Source organism: Panthera tigris, chromosome C1 (assembly GCF_018350195.1).
Source record: "Panthera tigris isolate Pti1 chromosome C1, P.tigris_Pti1_mat1.1, whole genome shotgun sequence".
Classification (NCBI taxonomy): Eukaryota; Metazoa; Chordata; class Mammalia; order Carnivora; family Felidae; genus Panthera; species Panthera tigris.
This window is the reverse complement of record NC_056667.1, coordinates 180,916,443-180,939,652: the sequence shown is the minus strand read 5'-3', so window position 1 is coordinate 180,939,652 and position 23,210 is coordinate 180,916,443. Positions and strand designations below refer to the sequence as shown.

At 40.3% G+C, this 23,210-nt stretch overlaps 1 protein-coding gene across 7 annotated transcripts in view; it reads left to right on the top strand.

The window, feature by feature from the left end:
• HECW2 (HECT, C2 and WW domain containing E3 ubiquitin protein ligase 2) overlaps window positions 1–23,210 on the top strand; it is a 321,506-nt gene that overhangs the window by 279,873 nt on the left and 18,423 nt on the right. For all 7 annotated transcript variants that reach the window (XM_042994961.1, XM_007094709.3, XM_042994965.1 and 4 more), the window contains 7 exons: window positions 2,435–2,555; window positions 4,029–4,142; window positions 14,055–14,207; window positions 15,984–16,082; window positions 19,400–19,529; window positions 20,543–20,689; window positions 21,337–21,451. In XM_042994961.1, coding sequence (XP_042850895.1) covers window positions 2,435–2,555; window positions 4,029–4,142; window positions 14,055–14,207; window positions 15,984–16,082; window positions 19,400–19,529; window positions 20,543–20,689; window positions 21,337–21,451 — 879 coding nt within the window. The remainder of the gene's footprint in view (window positions 1–2,434; window positions 2,556–4,028; window positions 4,143–14,054; window positions 14,208–15,983; window positions 16,083–19,399; window positions 19,530–20,542; window positions 20,690–21,336; window positions 21,452–23,210) is intronic.

Sequence of the window (23,210 nt, the reverse complement as noted above, 5' to 3'; positions counted from 1 at the left end):
TCAGAGCTTCCTATTTTTCTTCCTTACTATCTGTTGGCGATTCTTATTTTACACTGTAAACGTTTCAGTGAGTCACCACACTGCCCTCAGGCCTCCATGGCTGCAGTGACTCCTAACTGGGTCCCCTCCCTTTGGATTCCTCCCCTCCTTCCCACCCTGAATCCACTCAACACATTCTGAAAACCGTTGCTGAAAAACCACCATGTGTTGGGGCGCCTGGGTGCCTCAGTCAGTTAAGCGTCCAACTCTTGACTTTGGCTCAGGTCACGACCTCATCGTTCGTGAGATTGAGCCCCACGTGGGGCTCTGCGCTGACGGCACTGAGCCTGCTTGGGATTCTCTCTCTCTCCCTCTCTCTCTGCCCCTCCCCCACTCGCTCATAATAAATACATAAACGTTAAAAAAAAAATACACCATGTGTTATGTTCCTCCCTAGCTCAGAAATCTCTAAAGTCCTCCCACTGCTCACTGCATCCTGCCCAAACCCCTCAGCTAGGTTTTTAAAAATTTCCTCACATAATTTGGCTCCAACTATCTGATTAAATGTCCCAGTTACTCCGCACACGCCCCTGTGCTCTGAGTTAGTAGGGTCTCCTCAATCGTCTTTCAAACGTGCATGCGGGGCTTCTCCCAGCTCTCGCTGCCCTGCCCCAGCGTAAGATATAGATTCTCCTCTGTTTACGAGGCCTGGCTCCAATAAAGCCTCCTTTTGGTGATCTTTTCATCTTGATCTCTGCTTACCCTCCTTTACTATCACTTTTCTGTAACACTGATCCCAAATGCAAATACTGGGGGGAGCCAGGCAATCAAGATCATTGAACGGCTGTGGCACAGTCTTCATTTAATGGAGCAGCTGGCCACCTTGGCCTGAAGGAAAATGCAGGCCAGTTGTTGAAAGAGTTCCCCAATAATTTTCAAGAGAAAAGCTGTTTTATTCTATTTTTTTTTTTACTTGAAATCTCCTAATATTTAAATGTTGGTAGTTAATTTAAATCTTTAAAAACAATTATATGCCAAGCAAAATAGATCATTAGGGCTGAGTACAGCCCCAAGGCTGTAGTTTTGTCTCCTATGCTTTATAGTTTGTTGACCACATGGTTTAGGACTTAATTATTTATCTAACTGATGTGTTTTATTTCTGTCTTCCTAACCAAAATATCTACTTCAGCAACCCCACCTTCCTCATCTGTACATACATTGCTGAACTTAACATAGTATTAGCGATGGATAGTAATCACTTAGTTGACTCATTAAAGAAATATTTAATGAGTTTGTATGGCATGTCATTGCACAAGACTCCACAATTTTTGTTTTCTGGTTCCTTTCGTTGTGTTGTGAAATAGTTCATGGAAAGGTTCAGCGTTTTTTGTCATGGCTCTGCGTCTGATTCCCATATTTATCATCAATTTTGTGTCCCAGCTTGTTGGTTAGTCACTCTGTGGCACAAAGCTAGATTTTTCTACGAAAAGAGGAACACGCTGTGTTACTCATATTTTATTAATGAGACTTACCATTGGATGACATATGAAACATCTTTATTTTTCTTAATGTTTATTTATTTATTTTGAGAGAGAGAGAGAGGGAGGGAGGGATTGAGCCCACGCATGGGGGAGGGGCAGAGAGAGAGAGGGAGAGAGAAAATCCCAGGCAGGCTCTGATAGCACAGAGCCCGACACGGGGCTCAGTCTCACGAACTTTGAGATTGTGACCTGAGCTGAAATCCAGTCGGATGCTTAACCAACTGAGCCACTGAGGCACCCGGATGTGGATGATCATAGCACTTGGCACGTATTAGGAGTGTAACAAATAGCATTATTATTTATTCTTTGCTTTGCCAGGAAACATGGTGACTCTGCAGTTATGTCTGAATTCTGTGTTTATATCAAGAGTATTTTACCCTGCAGTATAAAATGTATGTTAATTATAAGTCTAAAGTAATTTTCGGTTATAGTGCCTATCTAGAAGACATTTTGTACATTTTTCATAGGGCAAGTCTGGAAACTCGCTGTTCTTGCTTTATATACCACATACTTTCACATTGTAACTTCCTGTATAATTGCCATGATATCATCTCAGCAGCAAGCAGATATTCCACCCTGAACAGTTACCATCAGACATGAGTAACTCTGCTTGACTCATATTAGTTTGGACTGAAGAGGGAAACATATTTGACACACACATGGTCACACATTGTAACTATGCAAACAGAATTGTTATTCTCAACCAAAAAGCCGCATAGAAATATCTTAAGACTTTACTTCAGCTCTGTTAGAGCCTCCAGCTTGAAGAGGTGAAAAGCAAAGCCACTGAAAGAATTGCCTCCTTTAACTTGTTGACTGTGTTCTCATCCCCCTGGCAGTGTTTTTACATGGTGATGTGATACATCAGGACATTGCACAAACCGGGACCCTTCTCTTTTTATGGTTTGCTCTAGGTACTCAGCGTGCCAATGCCCGGGCTCCTGCCCCTTACAAGCGAGACTTTGAAGCCAAACTAAGGAACTTTTACAGGAAGTTAGAGACTAAAGGATATGGACAAGGCCCAGGGAAATTAAAGTAAGTCAAAGTGATACAAACCACAGGCTTGGGTGATGGTGAAGGGATGGGATGCAGTTGGGAATGTAGGAAATTGATTGTGATTTCAGATGACCAGTCTTTGTTTTAGTCAGTGTAATCATTTTGGTAATGATGTGTGAATTACAGGATCATCGAAAACAAAGTTCTGGAATTAAACACCATTCTGCTTAAGGTTTTAAAACAAACACCTCGTTCCATGTAAAAATATAGGCAAAATAAAAAGCTGATTTATTTCTCCTGAAAAGTACCTCTTTGTTTTTGCTTGTAGTACATTTGACAGCCCTAAGGCTGTCACAGTGTCCTGTATCAGTCTCCTGACCTGACCTGACTGTAGGAACACTGCTCAGCTTTGTTTTGTTCTGTGAAATAAATGTCACTTGTCCAATGAAATATGTCATGAATGTTGTTTCTGCCTTTCTTTACCCACCTTTAAATGAGGAAATTAAACATCATCACACTGTTTGGCCTAGAATTATTTTCATTCCCTACTTATCCCTACTGCCTTCATCCTCTCTTCCACTGCTGCCCCGCGTACCCACTGGAGATCACTGTGCCACCTGAGAGAGGGCAGAGGAGGAAGGGTCCCCACTGCCACACCCGTGATGCTGGGTGCCTGGGAGGAGATGCAGGAGCCACCCCCAACTCCCCAGCTCACTGCCCCACAGAGAGGCAGTATATTTCACTCCAGTATATTCACAGGTCCTACTTTCTCACCCTCAAAGTACATCAGCTTGAGATTCCCCTTTCTCACGCTTCACTTAAGAAGGGCTTGAGCTCAGGCTTCCCTGCATTCAGCCTGTTATTTCCCTTTCTAGGACTGTCTGTACTAACTGCAAACTGATACCTTCAGGATGACTTTTATTACCATCATCACAAGTAGACTGTCGGCTATGAGTATCGTTCATTTGTATCTGTCACTCGGGGAACCTCAGATTCACTTAATTTGAGAATTAAATTAAGCATAGTCATAAATGTGTCTTCTTTGGAGAGCGTGGAGGGTTTTGTTTTGTTTTTTGTTTTTTTTCCTTCTGGTTCTGATAAGTCTTTCCCTGCATACTTAGTAATTGAATTCCTTGTCTAGGTACATTCTCACTGAAAACATGACCTCATAGGGCTGTCCTTTCTTTATTAACAAAAGCTTTGGGTCTGTGTTGTTTTACAATCATCTTCCTTCTGGGGTAAATTGATTTGGCCACTCAGAAAGGACTCATGAACCGTTTTCATATGTTGTAGGTGGAGTGCTCCACTTAGGTAACCATTTGCTTGTGTATTTTGACTTCTACTGTTAAGAGCAAAAGCCAAATGTGTATTATTGCAGATGACAATGTAGTAAGTCACCGCAATTTTCACCTAGTTAATTATGGCAAGTGGGAATTGAATCAAAAGTGTCCGGTTCTGGAAAGATAAGGATTAGGAAATAATCTGTTTTTCAAATTGTCTCTTTATGGACAGGTTAATTATCAGAAGAGATCACTTACTGGAAGATGCTTTTAATCAAATCATGGGCTACTCCAGAAAAGACTTACAGAGAAATAAGCTGTACGTCACATTTGTCGGGGAGGAAGGGTGAGTAGAACAGAGAAGTGGTGTGTGGAACACAGACTGCGGCTGCACAGTGGATGCTTCACCACGTGGTTGCTGTGGTTGCCTGAAACAGGAAACCCTTCTGGCAGGAAATGCCATTCTCATACACTTAAACCTCTGGGCTTTTTTTTTTTTTTTTTTTTTTTTAAGGCTTCCTCTGGTTTTTAAATCATTTGACATAGAAATTCTTGGGTAAACGCTAGTAACTATAGATCATTTTGAGAGCAGAAGCTCGTTTGGTTTCTTCTCTGTGCATATCTCTTTCTTAAAGGGAAAAAGTGGGGCTGTGAGGGACAAGACAGGAATTCTGATATCTGTGAGCATGTAATCTGCACTGGGGTGGAGGGAGTACATGCTTCACCTGTTAAAGAAGCTCGGTTTCAGAGTCACGAATTAGAATCCTGCTCTTCTACCTGGAAGCTCCTGAAACAGTAACTCCTGGGCCTTGGTTTTTATTTCTCTGTCGCCAGTTTTCCTCTTTTTGGGGGGGCAGTAACACCTACCAAAATAACCACCTGCCATAAACAAATGTCTTCAGCCTTCTATGACTCTTCCGTGAGTGTGCTTGTGGAGATTAGGGTTAAGAAACAAAGGAGCAAAGACTCCTACGCACTGTTTATTGCGTCCTCATAGACCTAACAGCTGTTCTGTAACACTTCAGAAGGTGACAGCTCTCGTCTTGTCCAGACCCCTTCCTCCTTCCTCATTTCAGGTCTGGGTTTCAAGTCGCAGCACCTTCTTTGTAACCCAGCCATCACGAGGGCCAATTTACAAAGTACCACACGATAGCCTGAACTCTGGTTGTTTTCTTGACTCTGTTGATTTGGATCATTTTAAAGCTACTCTTCTCAGTCCTGCCCATGAAATAAAGTGTGCTAGATTATAGACTCATAGTAGTAATACCCAACCATTCAATTGATGCAGCCATTCAATATATGGTTAATTTGGAGGCTCCAAAGTGTACAATAACTTGCACATGCTGAACTAGGTAACAGCAAAATCAGGATTCAAAACTAGGCTTTTCATCCAGGACTCTTGGACCAGCACTGGGATAGAGGCAAAACTCCTGAACTCTGCTCTATCAGAATTTTTTCCTACCTGTGGATCTTTTCACTCTTACAGCTGACTGATAACCACTAGTCTCATCACATATGCTGTATATAGTCCCAGCTGTAACTACACTGAAGGAAAATATTATATGGGAAAACAAGACTAAGTGACAGAATTTGGGCAGAAGCTTGCCCGTGACTTGTTTTCATTGCTGAAGTGCATTAATAGACTTCTAGCTTCTGTTGGCTTAAGATGCAGGTGCACAGTTGAAAATGAAGGCGAATGTTTTAAGCCTAATCATAGGTGTACATGGCATTCCAAATATTTCCTTACATAACTAGTCTCGTTTGGGTGAGAATACTTTTCCTCCCCCAGGAGTCCAGCTGCCTTCCTTCTTTGTTTGCACAGTTTGTTGAGATCTCCGAGATGTAGGGAAGAGTCTTTGGAGGCCCTGGTACTGAAGTTCGAATAGAACAGATGCTTATCCTACTTGATCATCCTCAGGTAGTTGTCCTATGATCTGGACTGATGACATCTGTTCCTAGGAGGAGGCCCAGGCTGAGTGTGGTTTGATACCTTTGTATCCGGTTGCCACTAATGTCCAAATGTTTCCTGTTTCCATCACCTGTCTCCTTCCTGTAACCCCAGAGGGAAAACAAGAGGTAGGGCATTTTGAAGTGTGACCTCAGCCATCAGGAACAATCTTAGTCAAGCCCCTTCTGTGTATGGCTTATTGAAGCTGGAATAATATGGCCAGGTAACTTCTGGTCTCATGTCTTTATTCATGTCAACATCATACACATAGGTTATTAGCTATATATATACTTCATTTTGCTGTTAAAGCATTGAGAATACATACCCTGTTTTAAAAGATTAAAATAGCACTCTTGCTGAAAAAATAGAAACCTCAAAAACAACATATAATTAAGAAGTTATTTTAGACTTTGCCACCTTTTCAGACACATTGATTTAACCGCATTAAAATTGAAGATCATAACATTCCTTTCTGGATTATAATCAATATTCAAAGTGAAAATCTACCTAAATTTTTCTATTGAAGTATAAGTGTAGAGGTGAAAGTTTTCCATCTCTCTCCCTCCATCAATTTTAACGCTCTCAAAACGTGTCATGTCTAGCCCCAGTAATAGGTATTTAAAAACATATACACCCAGTGGCTAGTTTTGGTTTCTAATATTATTCCTCAATAAAAAGAACAAGATTCCTTGGAGAAATGACTGATTCTAGGACTGGCGGGAAGTATACAAGATGGAGCTTAAAGTAGCTTGTAGTGCAAAAAGTAAAAAAGTGCTCAAAACATCCACAATGGTAGGAGTATGTCACAGAGACTCCAGAACCAACTGAAAGATCACCCAATGGCCCAAGCTGGAATAATTTGAGCAACAAAACCAAGTAGGATTAGATTATAACCCAGACTATAAAGTAAATATCTGTACTGATATAAATACATGATTGAATAAGTAAATAAATAAATGACGAATAGACAAATCTGTGCAGAAGATTTCCAAATAATTCAACATAATTCCTCACTCCTTAATTGTGGGTTGCACATAATGACATTCTTCCAGTAGTATAATATGGGAAGGGGGAAAAAGAAGTAAGTCCAGAGTGGAGAAGCCTGGCAAACACATAGCCCAATGATCAAGGTTAAAATCAACAGTGATATATCATGTTAATAGTATATACCCTTCACATGATGTGATGAAAATGGCACTTATCTCCACAATCTTTGGTCCCCCAAACCCATAATGTGAGTCTATCCATGAGAAAAACCTCAGATAAATCCAAATTGAGGGACGTTGTGTAAGATACCTTACCAGTACTCCTTAAAACTATTAAGGTCATCAGGGGTACCTGGGTGGTTCAGTCGGTTAAGCGTCTGACTTCGGCTCAGGTCATGATCTCACAGCTTGTGAGTTCGAGCCCCACATCAGGTTCTGTGCTGACAGCTTAGAGCCTGGAGCCTGCTTTGGATTCTGTCTCCCTCTCTCTCTCTGCCCCTACCCCACTAGCACTCTCTCTTTCTCTCAACAATAAATAAACGTAAAAAAATTAAATAAAAAAACTGTTAAGGTCATCAAAAACAAGGAAAGTCTAAGAAACTGGCACAGCCAAGAGGAACCTAAGGAAACATGACAATTAAACATTAATATAGCATTTTGGATGAGATCCTGGTATAGAAAAGGGACATTAGGTAAAAACTAAGGAAATCTGAATACAGTATGGATTTTAGCTAATAATAATGTCTCAGTATCTGTTAATTAATTATAAATAATGTAAGGTGTTCATAAGAGGGAAACTGGGTATATAAGAATTCTCCGTATTATCGTTGCAACTTTTCTGTAAATAAAAAAAAACTATTCTAAGACAAAATATTTGCCAAATGAAAGCATATAGTCAGGATTTGGGAGATTTAGGAAATGTTTCCCTAAACAACTTTTCTTATTTCCCTATTGTCTGATGAGAGAGTGCCACCAGGGTGATTTTGGGTATATGTATACTTCCTTCTGCACTTAAGGTCAGTAGAATAACATGTATATAGAAATGGTTAATTCTGTGGAAAGTCCAAATTATTAAGGGTAATGGTGGGGAGAGACAGGGAGAGAGAGAATTGTAAGCAGGCTCTGAGTTGTCAGCGAAGAGCCGGACTCAGGGTTCAATCTCACCATCTGTGAGATCCTGACTTGAGCCGAAATTAAGAGTCAGCCGCTTAACCGACGGAGCCACCGAGGTGCCTCAAAAGGGATTTATTTTTAAGAAAACTGCATCTGCTTGCACTCCAAAAAAAGTATGAATTAACAGATTCACAGACTTCAGCTCTGCTTTGAGCTCTTTGCATAAGTCTGAAATACATATATATTATTCTGAAATGGAACAGCTGAATCAAGAGAAATTATGAGAAAATTTATAGTCAGAAATTTACAGGATAACTACAAATTCCATGTAAGGTAAAATTAATCTCAGAATATTGGTGATAACCAATGTTCATTTTTAAAAATACAAAAATAGTCCTAGAGCCTGTGAATGCAAGTGTGTTAGTTGACAAGTAATTATTATTTCTCACTAAAATAATGTTATGGTTGGCTTTTTACAAAAAGTAGACAGTTTCTAAGCACACCACTGTGATTTAATTTGGTTAGAACTGGAGGTTTTGTTCTAGTCATTACATTTTCCACCCAAGTTAATTTGGTTATCTGCCCCTGCAAAAAAGGGTAGGAAGTCAGCAGTGGCAGAATGGCTGGAAACTGAGTCATCTTGACAGAATGTGGTGGGAAATTGCATGCATGTGGTTGCCTCTTTCTGTTGGGCTTCTGTCTGCCTAGAAGTTGCTTCTTTAGGAAGGAGGCCAGTAGAGCACTGCATATTCTCCAGCATATTATTTTCTTCTCAGTTAAAAGCCCTAGCAACTAAAGCTTACGTGGTGTCAAAAGTTAGCTAGGCAGACTGTTGTATTCTGATAAGGTGTCCGGGGCCATTAACTTCTTAGTACCCTGAACAGTAAGGCAATAATGGCCTGGATAAAGAAAGAATGTTTATACTGTGATTGCCTCACCTCTTTTTTCCCCCCATGGCCAGATCTTTAAAAGGCACCTTTCTTTAAGGAAGAATGAGTTCATTATATGTGAGGTGCCATCTATTGACATCAATCATCTGTCTTGCAAAACCACGCTTAGACTAGGGAGGGGCTGTGTGCAAACAGTTGTAGTTCGGGGGTTTAAGAACAGATGAGCTCCTTCTGTGCTGTTTCCTGAGGCAGGCAGATGAACATAACTAAGGAAGATGAGATCGGAAACGGTTTTCCTGCATCTCTGCTTATAAAATAACCAGAGGCTCTTACATATGACTGGTCTAATCCTTGCTAGAACTTGTTTGGAGTCCTGAGCTTGACCATTTATTCCTCAGGAGTCAGTCTATAAAGATGCAAGTTAAACTTTATGGTGCTGCTTGTTTTTCTCCAAAAAGAGACATTTGCAAGGTGATCCCAATAATCCAAGCCCTGCTGAAGGGTACTTCTGCATAGGCTTGGGCTTGGTATCACCAGGCAGAATTTTGTTTGTCACACTAATTGCTTGCAAAATTCTTTACTCACCCAGCAGGCCTCCTTAAGTAGCTCAAGAACTAATGCCTTGCTGCTATAAATACCCGAGGGTGAATCAGAAGGTGAGTAGGAAGGCCATGTTTGCCTGAACCGACTATTAAGAGAGCAAAGCTTTTCTGCCTTCCAGAAAACTTATAGGAAACAATGGTGTGACTTCCTACTGCCACCATCCTCCTTCATTCAGTACTCTACTTACGTGGTAATACTTTGTTTTTGGTAATTTTGAGTTGGAAACAAAGGACAGGAGAATAAAATTACAAAATTAATTATTTTAACAAGTATTGAATACCGCTGACAACTTGGGTGCTGTTGGCCCAACAACGAGGTGGTGTTTAAAATGCTTCCTCAGCACTTCGTGGGCTCAAAACTACACTGCCAGCCCAAAGACATCTGTGCATATTCTGAAATGCCCTCAGATGCAGCTGTTGTATGGCTACCCACCCGTTGTCTGGAGTTTCTGTACTTCCGTGCCAAGCCTTTAGCTGTGGAACCAACCTAACTGGCAAAACAGGAATGTAACAAACGATCCCTGTGATATGAGTCATATTAACTATTTATATGGAAGAGGTTGGTAAGACATTGCAGGAAGCACATGCACGAGATGCCCTGCTAGGACACGTCTTACTGAATTAGGTAGACGTGTATCATTTGTAATCTACAGCCTGGTCTCAGATATGCATTCTAAGCTTTGGATGATAATCAAATCAAATGTTTAAAACTGTCTTGGCTTTAGAGTGGCTCCATCAGTGCTGCTAGAGTTAAAACACACACACACACACACACACACACACACACACACACGCACGCACACACCAGCAGATAAAAACGTGACCAGTTAGAGAAGATCCATTTTCCTCCTAGAGGAACTATTATTAGCTTTGTTCTCTCTTGGGGGTGGGGGGGGGAGGGAGTTTTACTTTTCACTTTAACACTTCAGGGAACATTCTCCTTATCTTTAGCCAGAATCAGCTCTAATCATAAACAAAAAACCAATCAGTGAGGTCCACTTTTGTTGTTTTAAAAACTTTACCATATTAGAAGATATTAGATCTGGAAAGGGACAAGCACCAAGCTAAATATAATTCACTTGAGTGATTTCTGACAATGTGTGCAAATCGAGTTGTCTTTTAGGGATTGGCATACCCTAATATCACTGAATAAATCTACCACCTGAAGGCAAACTTGTGCAAAATTATTCACTCTGCTAGATTGTCAAATAACAATGTAAATTATGTTGATTTTCTTTAGAGAGAGCATCAGAGAGCTCCACTCATGGATTCAACAATAGACATTGATCCCCTGTGGTAGATCAGGCTAAGGTACTTGGAATACAAAAATGAGAAAGAGACACGGTCCCCTTCTCTGTATGGTTACAGCCTAGATGTGCGGATAGGGGAGGCAAGCACATAAACAGGTTATTATAATACACTCTGGTAGGTGTGGTATTATGGAAACACCGAGAGTTGAAGCTCAAAGCTCTTTCTAACTGAATGCCACTGTTTAATTTTAAGCAGCTATAAGCCCATTTTTCTTAAACCAGTTGTCTCTTTGTAAGAAAACCGTCTTATAAAACTGGCTCACGTTTCAGTTGTCTGTGGCCCTTCATGTGCCTCAATTGTGTCTGAAAGGCCCTTCAGGTCAGGGACCACTGCAGACCACAGTCTCACACTTAGTAGTTGTGACTATTCTTAAGGTTACACATACCCTAGGGTACTATAGTCATTATTTCCTTGAAGAGATCTTCACTAAACATGAAGATTTATAGTAAGCCAGGTATTTTAATAAAGGAGCATTTTCCTCTTCCTTTCTTTGATCTTCCATTGGCCAAGTTTCTGTGAAGGCCAGATAGTAAATATTTTAGGCTTTTCAGGCCATACATTTCTTGTTGTACTTACTCAGTTCTGCCACTATAGTGGGAAAGCAGCCACAGATAACATGTCAGCAAATGTGCATGGCTGTGTTCCAATAAAACTTTATTTACAAAGCTAGAGGATGGGCCAGATTTGACCCTCAGGCCATAATTTGCTAACCCCTGCTTTATAAGCAACATTTTTATTAGTCTTGATAACATTTAAAATGTACTGACCGGTAGGCTGTAAGGAGTAATGAGCATTAAATGTGGGGTCAGGAAACCTGTGCCAAGGCCTAGAGTTGCCCCTGCAGCTTTCATTTGATCCAAGTCAGTGATGTCCTTCAGCCTGAGTCTTCTCTTCAGTAAAATGAGGGGATGGACAAAATGACTTCTAAGATGCCTTTGATTGGCATTCTCTATTTCTGGAAAGACACAAGGATCTGACGATGAAATTCACCATCAATAGGAAATTTAAAGGGACATTTGCATCCACAAGGATCTGGGTAGACTGGAATGTGGACCATGTTTCACAAAGTGAAATTTAGTAGGAAGAAGTATAAAGTCTAGTACTTAGGTCCTAAAAAGATACAGCGACATGCAGAGTCTTGGGATAAAGCAGCACAGGTGAAAGGTTTGAGTTGATGACTAGCACATTATGAATCAACAAAGTAAAGCAGCTGTCCCACGAGGAAAGATGGCTTTAAGCTATTAGCAAGAAGAGTGTCCAGGAAGAGAGGACAAGGGCTCTTTCTAAGCTCTGTGCTGACAAGACCACACCTGAAGTATTGTTATCAGTATTAGACACCACCCCTTAGGTCAGACTTTGACACCCTGGAGAGTGTCCAGAGCACAGGACCAGGGTGGCAAGGGAATTCCCAGCCCTTTCCTTCAGAGGAGATTGAAAGACGTGGCCATGTTCAAGAGTGGGGGAGGACGCAGAGAGCCAGGGCTACCAAAACTGCTACACTTAAGAGTTCCTATAGAAAATTACTTCTTGAAAGATTTTATATCTTTACATCTAGGTTAGTACTGAAAATATAATAGGCACTCAAATATTTGTTGAAAAAAAGCCTAAGTATGTGAAGAGCATTCAAGTAGAAGAAGTATTCTACTTGTTCTCGGTGGCGTCAGAGGCCAGGAGTAGGACCGAGGGAGGAAGCCACAGGCAACTGCTGCGGTCTTAGCATGTGGAGAGGTAGTCTGCGTCATTGTGCCTGGGAGGCAGCCCAGGTGCTGCTTTGGGAGTCCCCATGGTAATCTTAGCACAGTCTCACCAATGCTGGTGGTCACCTGGTAGCCACAATTATATTCAGCTGCCTCGAGACAGCTGCGTCATGTCACCTTAAGGCCTCTCGGGTTCTGAGAGCGTGTGTTATGTTTGCATTTTTCTGCACACATAGGTTTCCTGTCTACACTCGTATTTCCCAAAGTGCAGTGAGGACTGGAGATGTATGAGATGATTTTAGCTATTACACAAACTGACATTTTTTAAATATTTACATATTTCTTTTAATGTGTATTAGAAAAAAATAAAGCTGGCACATCATAATTTCATAAATATTATGTAAGACATAATACAGGCTACATTAGAAAAGCAAGAAAATTTAAAGTTGATAATGAAACGTGGTAAGCACACTTAACAGTACCTATATATTCAGATATGGCAAAAGTTGACAAAGTAGTATGTGAATAGCTGAAGTACGTTCTAAGTAAATTCTATTAAACTCTCAACGAAGAGCTATAAAAGCCATTTTATTTTGCTTACAAGTATCCCATCTCTTTCTTCCACCTATAACAAGGTAATTTTTCTCTGTCACACAATCCCATCACTGGAAAAGACTCAGATGATTTTCCTTTTTCATTAAAAAAAAAAAAAAAAATGCAGTAATGCCGATGGAGAAAATTCCAGAAGAGAAAAAAAGTAGAGTGAACAAAAGAAATCTTACAGAATCCCACCACCCAGCTTCCCGTTCCCCTCCAGCATTCCCTCCTTTCTTTGAACCCTTGTGTAAACTTGTCATCGTGGGATAGATGTGCTTTATATTTTTCATTTTAAATTTAGCATATCAAATCACTCTATTACAAGCTCCTCTTTGCTGCATTTTTTGCTCTCAGCATTCTTGGCCACTTGTCATTCCTCAAAGCTAACGCAATTGCTTCTCATGCGTCTCCTTCACCCTGATGTCTTTCTAAGTAAAATGGAATTTACACTGTAGTTCAGGTGCTAGAGTTTCAGCCTCTTCTCTGGATACCTTCGTTTAGGAAGCTTTAGACACCCTCATTTTACTTGTCTATAATTTTCCTTGGTGTTTTATAATTTAAAGTTTTCACTCGAACCCTGTCATTCTATTTTTTGGGCCTCTGATCTCCCTAGGGGGTCTTGTATCTGTACTCTCCTATCACCAGTTCAGGAAAGTCTCTTTCTTCTCCCATTTCAAAATGTTTCAGAAATCCATAAGGACTCCATGTCCCATGGATGTAGGTAGCTGATACTCTCTGGTTTTACTCTGTTTAAGTATTTCCCAATGTACTCCCTTTCTCCATAACTCCATTCCAGACATTGAAAACATTTACTTTTTTATACGTGTGTATATATGCAACCAAATTATTGGCATATTGCCTGTTTTATCCGCTATCTGACGTGTAGCTTTAGCCTTATATATGCCTCATACAAATGCCCATTCCACTATTCTGGGTCAAGACATGGATAAGATTGGGACTCATGATCATTCATTTTATTCTGATAGTCCAGACATGCGGGCAATTAGACTTGTAATGACTGTTCTATAGAAAGCTGAGCTCTGTAGAAAATGTGCCCAATATATAGAAAAAAATAAGAATAACTGGTTATTCTTTCTGTGGAATTTTTCTAAAGGCTGGATTACAGTGGACCTTCCAGAGAGTTTTTCTTCCTCGTATCCAGAGAACTCTTTAACCCATATTATGGCTTATTTGAATATTCAGCCAACGACACATACACAGTACAAATAAGTCCCATGTCTGCTTTTGTAGACAATCACCATGAATGGTAAGTACTTTTTCCTCAACACTTTTTTTCACTTGATTTTCTGTGAGAGTATTTTTTATAGGAACCCCTATTTCTTTTAATACTTTTTTCCTTGGAGAAAATCATATTTTCTGTTTCATTTGACTCTTATTTTTGTTGTCAAATTTAAATATGCAGGCAGTCTCCAAGCTAGGGATAGATTATATTCCACACTTGATCATAGCCAAAAGACCGAGAAGTAATATATTCCAAAAGACCAATTTTAAGTGAGTTGGGTAGAATTCAAAAGGTTTTTTTTCTCCCATTGAAAGAAGGTTCCAGATGATGTTAGGTTCCCAGCAAAATCACTAGATTCTGCTCTGCACCTTTGGGCATCTCTGAGCTCTGAGATGGAGTGGGAGAAGGTCCTGGCCCAGAGGTCGGGCAGCTGCTAGAGCAGCCCTTGGGGAAGTGGCCAACACTGGGGGTGGGGCAGAGCAGCTGGGGTGCTGGCTGAGGGTGATGATGGCATTCTAGTAAGAGGGAGGGAGGGTGCGGTGCCCTGGAAGAACCGATAGTAGAAGAGAACCTGGCAGAAGGACACGGGCTCAGAGTCTCAGCAGTGGCGCTTACCCTATTAGGTATTGAAATTTGTAGCCAGGGACTGCTCCTTTCCTATTTTTCCACATAAAATCATCAGGGAAAACTGGTATAGGATTCCCCTCTGGGGATTACTTTTTCTGAAAATCCTGAATTGCACTCTTTCCAAATGTCCTTACATACCTTTTTAATCCCTGCGTTTATACACTTTAAGTACTCTATAACCCCTATTTGCTTGTTCCTCTTTATTTATAGTAACAACAACAAAAAAGAAGTAAGTAAGACTCATGGAAAAATTCTCTTTGAGTCATGAAGGTTAATATTGGTGGGTGGAGGGCATTAAGTTTTAGGACTTATTCTTCAAATTAACTCCATTTAGTTACAATTTGGAGTCCTCTTAACTGTAGCTATTACAGTTGTGCTACCTTAGGTGGAAATAAAGAAAACAAAGCTGCTGGACATTCATCTTAAAATGGCTGTCTAATACTAAAATCACAGATGGACTGTATGGACTTCAGTGTGGATGTACACTTTTGGATCCCTTTCTGAAAGAGAAAATAAGTGTACATCTCAGCAAATCCAATCATGACTGATGTATTTAGTAAAGTTTCCAAAGTGATTCAGAATAGGATTGAGCCTTGAAATTTTAGAGAACAGAATGTCCCATGAGGAAACTCCCCCAAAGGTCCACATGCATAATTCTTGGATCGTGACAATTACCATCCGGAGTGCAGTTTGAGAGAGACCAGGTATAGGAACTTTCTCACTTTGAGATTGGGCTTTTCCTCAAGAGGGGATTGCTAGTGGGTTTGTATTAGAGAAATTCTGCTAATATTCTTGCAAGCAAACTAGAAGGGGACAGCATTTTCCCCACCACCGCTGGTCTCAGTCTGTCATCTCTGAGAAATGGCTTGGGGAAATTTCACTGACATGCTCATGGGGAATTCGTGTTGACCATGTGGGGTGCTACATGGTAGACATTGTTAACATGAGGTGAAGGAATTACTAACAGAGTGAAACAGATTTTTTTCAAGTAAATGTGAATATTTGCCTAATGAAGACACAGGCTACAATGCACACAAACTCTCACGGACCCAGTAAACGATCAGTCCTGGACAAACTTAGATGATTAGAGCTGAAAGGCTTTCTAGAAGTCAGATAGAACAATTTAGAAACTGCTTCATGATGTGTAAGCTGTCTTGTGCTTTTTCTTCACAGGTTCCGATTCAGTGGTAGGATTCTTGGTCTTGCGCTAATACACCAGTATTTGTTGGACGCTTTCTTCACACGGCCCTTTTATAAAGCTCTTCTCAGAATGTAAGAGTATTTTTGTTGCTTGTGCAATTAATATGTCAGAATGTAATATTTCTTTTATTAAAAAAGGGCCTTTTATCAGTGTCATGCTTAGATGTCTGAAGCTAAAACAGTTTCAAATATGGTCACTGTGTTTTCCCCAACCCTGTATTTCTGTCTTGCCCCTAAAGTCTTAGTTTTGCTTTGTTCTAGAAAATTTATTCTCATTTGTTGCAACACATGTTTCTTCAAAACAATTGTACTTCAAATACAGCACTGGAATTCCTGTGGTATTAATGCCGATTATTAATAGAATAGTTGTGGGTTAGTCTTGGTGACTCACAGCCCCCTATCCTTTATGAGAAGCATTTTATATATTGCTTAATGCAGACTTCAACTGCTTACTCTTGGTCCAAGTTTTCATTCTCCTTTTGTTTTGTTTTTGTCTTATTTTTTGTTTGTTTGCTGGAGGTGGGCAGTCCCTTATTTTTCTTGAGACTTCCCTATATGCAAGATAGTAATTTATTATGGCAGATGAGAATTTAGCATTCACAGAACTTTTTCTTCATTGTTGCCACAATGAAAGATTGCAATTATTGTAAAATGTAGAGCAAACAGTTTCTGTCCTGTAATCAGTAGTCATTTACAAGGCTAAACAGGAGAAGGCAACTGTCTGGTGGGGTAGTAGCTCAAGCTTGCAAGGAGAAAGCACAGAATGATTGCTGGGTTCTGTCCAGCTTATTCCCTGACAGAGGCCTTGTGCCTGCTTTCTGTAAAATGGAAGCCTAGACTTCAAATGGAAAGCAAGCGTTTCTAATGGGCTCTTAAGAGGGTCAGTAGGAAGACTTTTTGCTTTCCTCCCTTTTGGTGTCTGGGCAGATGAAACCCTGGGCAACTGGGCACTGTCCATTTGCCTCTCGGGTTCCCCTTGTCCGATTTGCACCTTCCCATTTCATTGCCTTTTCTCATCTTCTCCTATAAGCTTCCTAAAAGAGTGGTCTGTGCTGATGTGCCCTCAACACACTTTAGCCTGGCTTCCTTGCCACCAGTAACCCTTAGAAGCTTTTAAAGAATATCCTTTAGTCCTCATCTTACTGTATCATCCTACTGCTTTTGATACTGTTGACCACTCCAACCCCGAACCCCACCCACTTACTTTGTGTCTTTCCTCCACTGGTGTCCCTGACACTATTCTCTCCCAGTTCCCCTTTTATTTTTATGTCTCCTTCATGGGCTTCTCCTCTGACTTCCCCTTAAATTTCGGTGTTCTTGGAGCTTCCATTCTTGCCTCTCCCCCCTCCTGCTTTTCTCTCTCTATGTGCTGTCATGGCGAAATGTCTACACCTGTCTCTTCTCCTACTGGCTCACATCTGCACCCTTAGTCTTAATCTTTGAGTTAGAGGCTCATGTGGTCAACATTCCACTGAGTGTCTCCACGTGCATGTCTCCTAGGCATCTCAAAATCAACATGGTGACCACTAAACTCCTCAATTTCCTCAACCTAAAAGTGTACCTTCTCCCATGTGCCTAGTCACAGTCCATGGTGCCAGGATTCTCAGGTCACTGGTCAGAAACCGGGAGTCACCCTCACACAGGGATGGCAGGTACACAGCACAGATTCTACTCTTCCCTATCACCCATTCCACTGCCATGCTGTGGTTCACAAATCATTTATCATACTTTTCCCCACTGAATTCATTTTGGCCTCAGGAATTTTTTCAACTTATAGTCCTCAAGACTGGCAGTTAATCATAGCTGGCTTGCAACATGAGTTCATTTGCTACCCCTATTTTGATAGCCTTCTTTATACCCCTGATGATACCATTTACTAATGCTCATGTTTACCTCTTAAATAATTCTTAAATTCATCTTCTCCTGTCCACCCTTAATAGCTGTGCTCTTAAAATAAAATTCTTATCTTATTTTCGCCAGATTACTGTAGTGGTCTACTAATTGCCTCCACCATCTGATGAGAACCACTCCTCTCCCACCCCCATTTTAAGTAATCCTCTATACTACAATCTCCAGAGAACTATTTAAAATCGCATCTCACATCTGATCATGTCATTTCCGGTCTTAAAATATTTCAGTAGTTCCGAAGCACCACGCTCCTTAGAATGATATTCAAGGCCTGGTCCCAGCTACCTTCCTAGCCTTCTCTGGATGTTATGTCTTGTGGTTAACTCTCTGATACTACCAGTATGCTTGAGTATTTTGCATATTCCATGGCCTTGTGCTTTGTTAATGTTGTTCTCTCCTCCCTTTCTTTTCCCCCTTCTCCTTCTTTTCATCCATTTCCCTTTACTTCTCGATCTTTTAAACAGCCTACAAATTTTGATGTAGGTATTACCTACTCCAAACGATTTTACTGAATCTCCAGGTTGAAGTCCCGCATTCTTGCTATGGGAGCTCCCTGTATCTACCTTATCTGTTGTTTTTGGTTGGAGTGTAACATTCATGTAAGAAATACACAAATTTTAAGTGTTACCCAGCCTAGGCTATCATCATCACCTTATATTAATTGACCTATTTGTGTGCCTGTCTCCCCAAGTAGACCATTAGCCCCTGAGGGCAGTAACTGTTTATCAAGTAGCTGTTAAGATGTCTGGCACATCCTTGATGCCTAATAAATGTTTATACTGAACCAAACAAAATGACCTCTGAAATTGGGCTGATGGGGGGAAAATTCAAAACAACAAAAGCAAATCAGTTGTTACCACCTTAAAACTGGGCTATATAACAGTAACTCCATTGTATGCAGATCCTCTCTCCACAATGAAAAAAGAGGAAAGAAGTATGGAAAACTATTATAATTGTAGAGAGATTCCATAGCTTACTGTTTTCAGAAACCTGGAAAGAACAAGAACCATGAAGAAAAAGGAGATGTATGTGAATGTGGATCACTCAGTCTAGTCTTTGAAAAAAATAACAAAGTTAAAGTACAGTATAGAAACACACCAAAAATATCTAATTATGAGAACAGTGTTTTAAGGTGGTATAACATAGCCAAAAGAATATGGGACTCAGGCTGTGAACACCTGAGTTCCAGTTCCTGCTCTGGCATTAGTCGTGAATGACTAGGCAAATGGCAGCCACTCGGACAGGCTGGTTGGTTTAAGGCATTTTATATATCCAGGATTTTTACATCGTATAGCGTATTTTTTTTTTATTATTATTATTTAGCTGCTTTGGTTACTGAGTTTGACTGAGAACATTCCAGAAATCACTGCCTATTTTGTTGACCTTGTTCTTGTCTTCAATTCTTAGTTTCTTTCCTGTGTCTGTGGGGTTTTCCTAACAGTCATCCCTACATATCTGCTTCTATCTGTTTATCATCTTAGTCTGTGTGACCTGAGTGATCTAGAATACCTTGATGAAGAGTTCCACCAGAGCCTGCAGTGGATGAAAGACAATGATATCCATGACATCCTGGACCTGACATTCACTGTGAATGAAGAAGTTTTTGGGCAGGTCTGTGTATGTGAATCCCCAGTGACTTAGTGTGGTAATTAAAGGCTGTTGGTTGATGAAGAATTAATTCATATGCGTACTTATTTGTGGCTTGTTGGGTGGTTTCAACCCCCGTTTATATACAGTTATAATAATTTTGGCTACAAAGATTATTTTAATACGAACAGCAGAGTAGGATGGTCTAATTTACAGATTGTGGTAACTATTAGTGTGTTATAAGCAATCTTCTTTTTATTTCCAACTAAAATATCCACATAAAATTTTAGAATTGCCTTGTATAAAATACAGCTTTTCAAAGTCCATGCTACCCCAGAGTTGAATATTAAATTATTTAATTGGCATTTGTACTTAACTCTCATTCATGTTTAAGAGCGGAAAATGTTTTGAAGCTGAGGGATGAAATAATGTTTTGGTGAAGGTTTGAAAACATGGTCGTTGGTTAAAAACATTTCTTTCAAAAATTATATACTGTTTCATAAGTAATATTCTTATTTACACATTTATGTTTGGCTGGTCTTCTGTATTTCGTGTTTTGGAAAAGAAGTTCTCAATGTAACATTCACTTAAATGTAATTCTGCTTCCTTAAGGCAAATCTTTACTTAAATATTGGCTTTTGATATGTAGTTGATTCTGAACCCTAATGGAATTTGCGAAAATATGTTTTTGCCAAACATTCCAATAGCAGTGGGGCAGAACCTGGAGCTAATTTATTTTCATTTAAAAGACTTACTAGTTTAGTCAGGATTTAAAATTTAACCTCCAGCACTCACAATATATAGATTTTTAACCACTGAGGCTTTTAGACATCAGCTCAATGCCTAGTTTTTACTGAGCACCAGTGTGTGCGTGGGCTCCATATTGCACCTCCCCCCACTGCTGTGGAAACCCCCCTCCCGCCCTGGCCAGGGCAAAGACAGGTAGCTGGGTGATTTCGGCTCATTGGTAGCAGTGTTCTTCTAACATCAAGAGTATTTCTTTATGTTCAGTGTTTTGTTTTGTTTTTTAATCTCAGATTACCGAACGAGAATTAAAACCAGGGGGTGCCAATATCCCGGTCACAGAGAAGAACAAGAAGGAGTACATCGAGAGGATGGTGAAATGGCGGATTGAGAGGGGTGTTGTTCAGCAAACAGAGAGTTTAGTGCGTGGCTTCTATGAGGTAAAGACAATCAGAGGGAGTGGGGTTTTGCAGGCTGCTATCTATGATACCACAGTTCATCTTCTGGTGCTTTATTTGTGTGCTATGTTTCCATTTTTCTTTTGTTATATTTATTATTGCACTTTCAATTTAAAAACTCCAATATATTTTGTATGTGTTTCAAGAACACAAAAAAGCTCCATGCCCCCTTACAAGATATCTTTGAAATAAAATGATGAATTCAAGTAGCATTTCATGACTTAATGACCACTAATAACAGTGAAGTCATACGTCTTACTCATGCTTTGATATGGGTGATCACGTCTCATGCTTGCTATGTGAAGTGATTGTATCTTAGGGTTTGAATGAGTTGTTACAAATACTCCATGTGACTTCCTTTGGAGGAGCACTAGATCTTTTTAAAAGAGAAAAACAAACTGGATTTATCAGTGGTCAGTTTTAAAATGAAAATTCTGTTGAGGAGAAGCTCATCCATCTTGTCTTAAAAATATATTTGTCGAGAGCACTGCATTCTTCAGAGTGCCTACACAGAGCACTTCCGTCCTATTCCTAAAATTCCTTGTGCCCTCCTTTTCTGATGAGGCTTAATTATAGCTGAGATTTCTCCTGACTCGAAAGCCATGCCCTGCATTCTTTTTACTCCACAGGTGGTGGATGCCAGGCTGGTGTCTGTTTTTGATGCAAGAGAACTGGAACTCGTCATCGCGGGCACAGCTGAAATCGACCTGAGTGACTGGAGAAACAACACAGAATACAGAGGAGGTGAAATGTGATTTAGAGATGGCTGAACTTTTACGTTTCATATTAAGGGGAAGCAAATGGTTAGCCTGAATGCCAGCCTGAATCCAGGACAGGCAAGGCACTCTGTATTATAATCATAGGTTTGCCACAGTCTCCTCTGAGACCTTGGGCAAGGTACATTCCCTTCTTTTCCTAGTTACCTCATCCATCAAGTGGAGGAAGGACTGTTTACACACCATCTGAGGATGTCATAACTGTTAATTGTTGGTGAAGAAATGTGACCATAAGGACACTAATTAATTGTTTTATGGTGTTGTTAGTGAAGCACCTAGGAACTCACATCCACCTGGTCAAACTCCACCTCTTCTCCCTCCATTCTAAAACTTGAAGCGACACACCCTCTAAGCTTCCCAATAGAGCAAAGGCAGTTTTTCTGCGTTTCACTGAACTACCTACCAGTCGTAATTCACGGTTGAAACACATAAATGGAATAAGACCTGGTTCTCAAAATTCAAGAAGCTTATTGAACAGGCCCTTCTAAACTCAAGCATGAAGTTCAACTGAAAAGGAAACTACTGTAAGATTAGTTAAAACCTGCATTGTATGACAGTTCACCGCCTGGGAAGCTTTAGAAGTGGCATTTCTGTAGATCACTATAAATTGTCCATTAGCAGTTGGGACTGAAGCCATTGAAATCTCATCACTGAGTCAATAGACTTTGAAAGGGACCTGATGGTGGTCCAGAGTTTAAGTTTTATCCCATAATTTTAAGCAAAGAGAGAATACCTTTTCTGAAATTTATTGCAGTGTGATAGTCTTCAGAAAGTCATGACAAATAGCAGTTGCTTTTTGTTGTGATTTTGGCTTTGGTTTTTAACTCGGAATGTAAGGTTAGCAGCAGTTCTGAACTTGGAGAGTAAAAACTACAAACTTTAAGTCACTGAATTAACCACTTAGCGGAATACACTGAGAGCTGAACATCTCTATCTTCAGTTATCTGTAAACGGAAACAAAAGATTAAAAAAAAATTTTTTTAAGTTTGGAGTAAAAAAAAAAAAATAACCTTAACATTTGCTGAATTGCTTTTGTTCTTGCCTGTTCGTGGCTCTTCCAGCTCATCGCTGTTGCCGTGGGCTGGCCGTGCGTGCCCATTTTCTCTGAAAGGCGGTATTGAATTGCAGTCTCTCTTGCTGCTATTTCTGAAACCCAATTGCTACGATGCATCTTTTCCCACTGGCCCCATGTGTAACCCATATGTGGCCTTGGTTATTGTAACTTTGTTAACCAAGCTCTTTTTACTACCTAGAACACAATTTTCTCCAGCATGCTACATAACTTAAAAATCTTACCATAAATGCCATTAGCTCTTCCTCCCCCCACCCCCACTGGCAGATTCTAATAGCAACACTGTTAATCAGATCAGCCATATTCATCTTTATGGCAGATTCTAATAGCAACACTGTTAATCAGATCAGCCATATTCATCTTTACGTATTGTAAGCTTTATTCACTGTGTATGTCTACTCAAGTCCCTATTTCCATGGTTATTGTAAATCTTTCCAAGTGAAATGCTTGGGAAGAGAGTGCTCCGGGTGGGGAGGCAGAGAGATGGTGAGATACCCAGCTGTTTGCTGACCTAACTAGCTGGCACTGGATGAAGAGGCAGCTCTGCCACCTGCCATGTGGTCATTAGGCAGCTGTTTGTAGAGAATATGAAGAGACACTTGCTGTCCTCCTCCTCCAGAAGGTTTGGCACAAACAGCAAAGGAGAAGCAGAAAG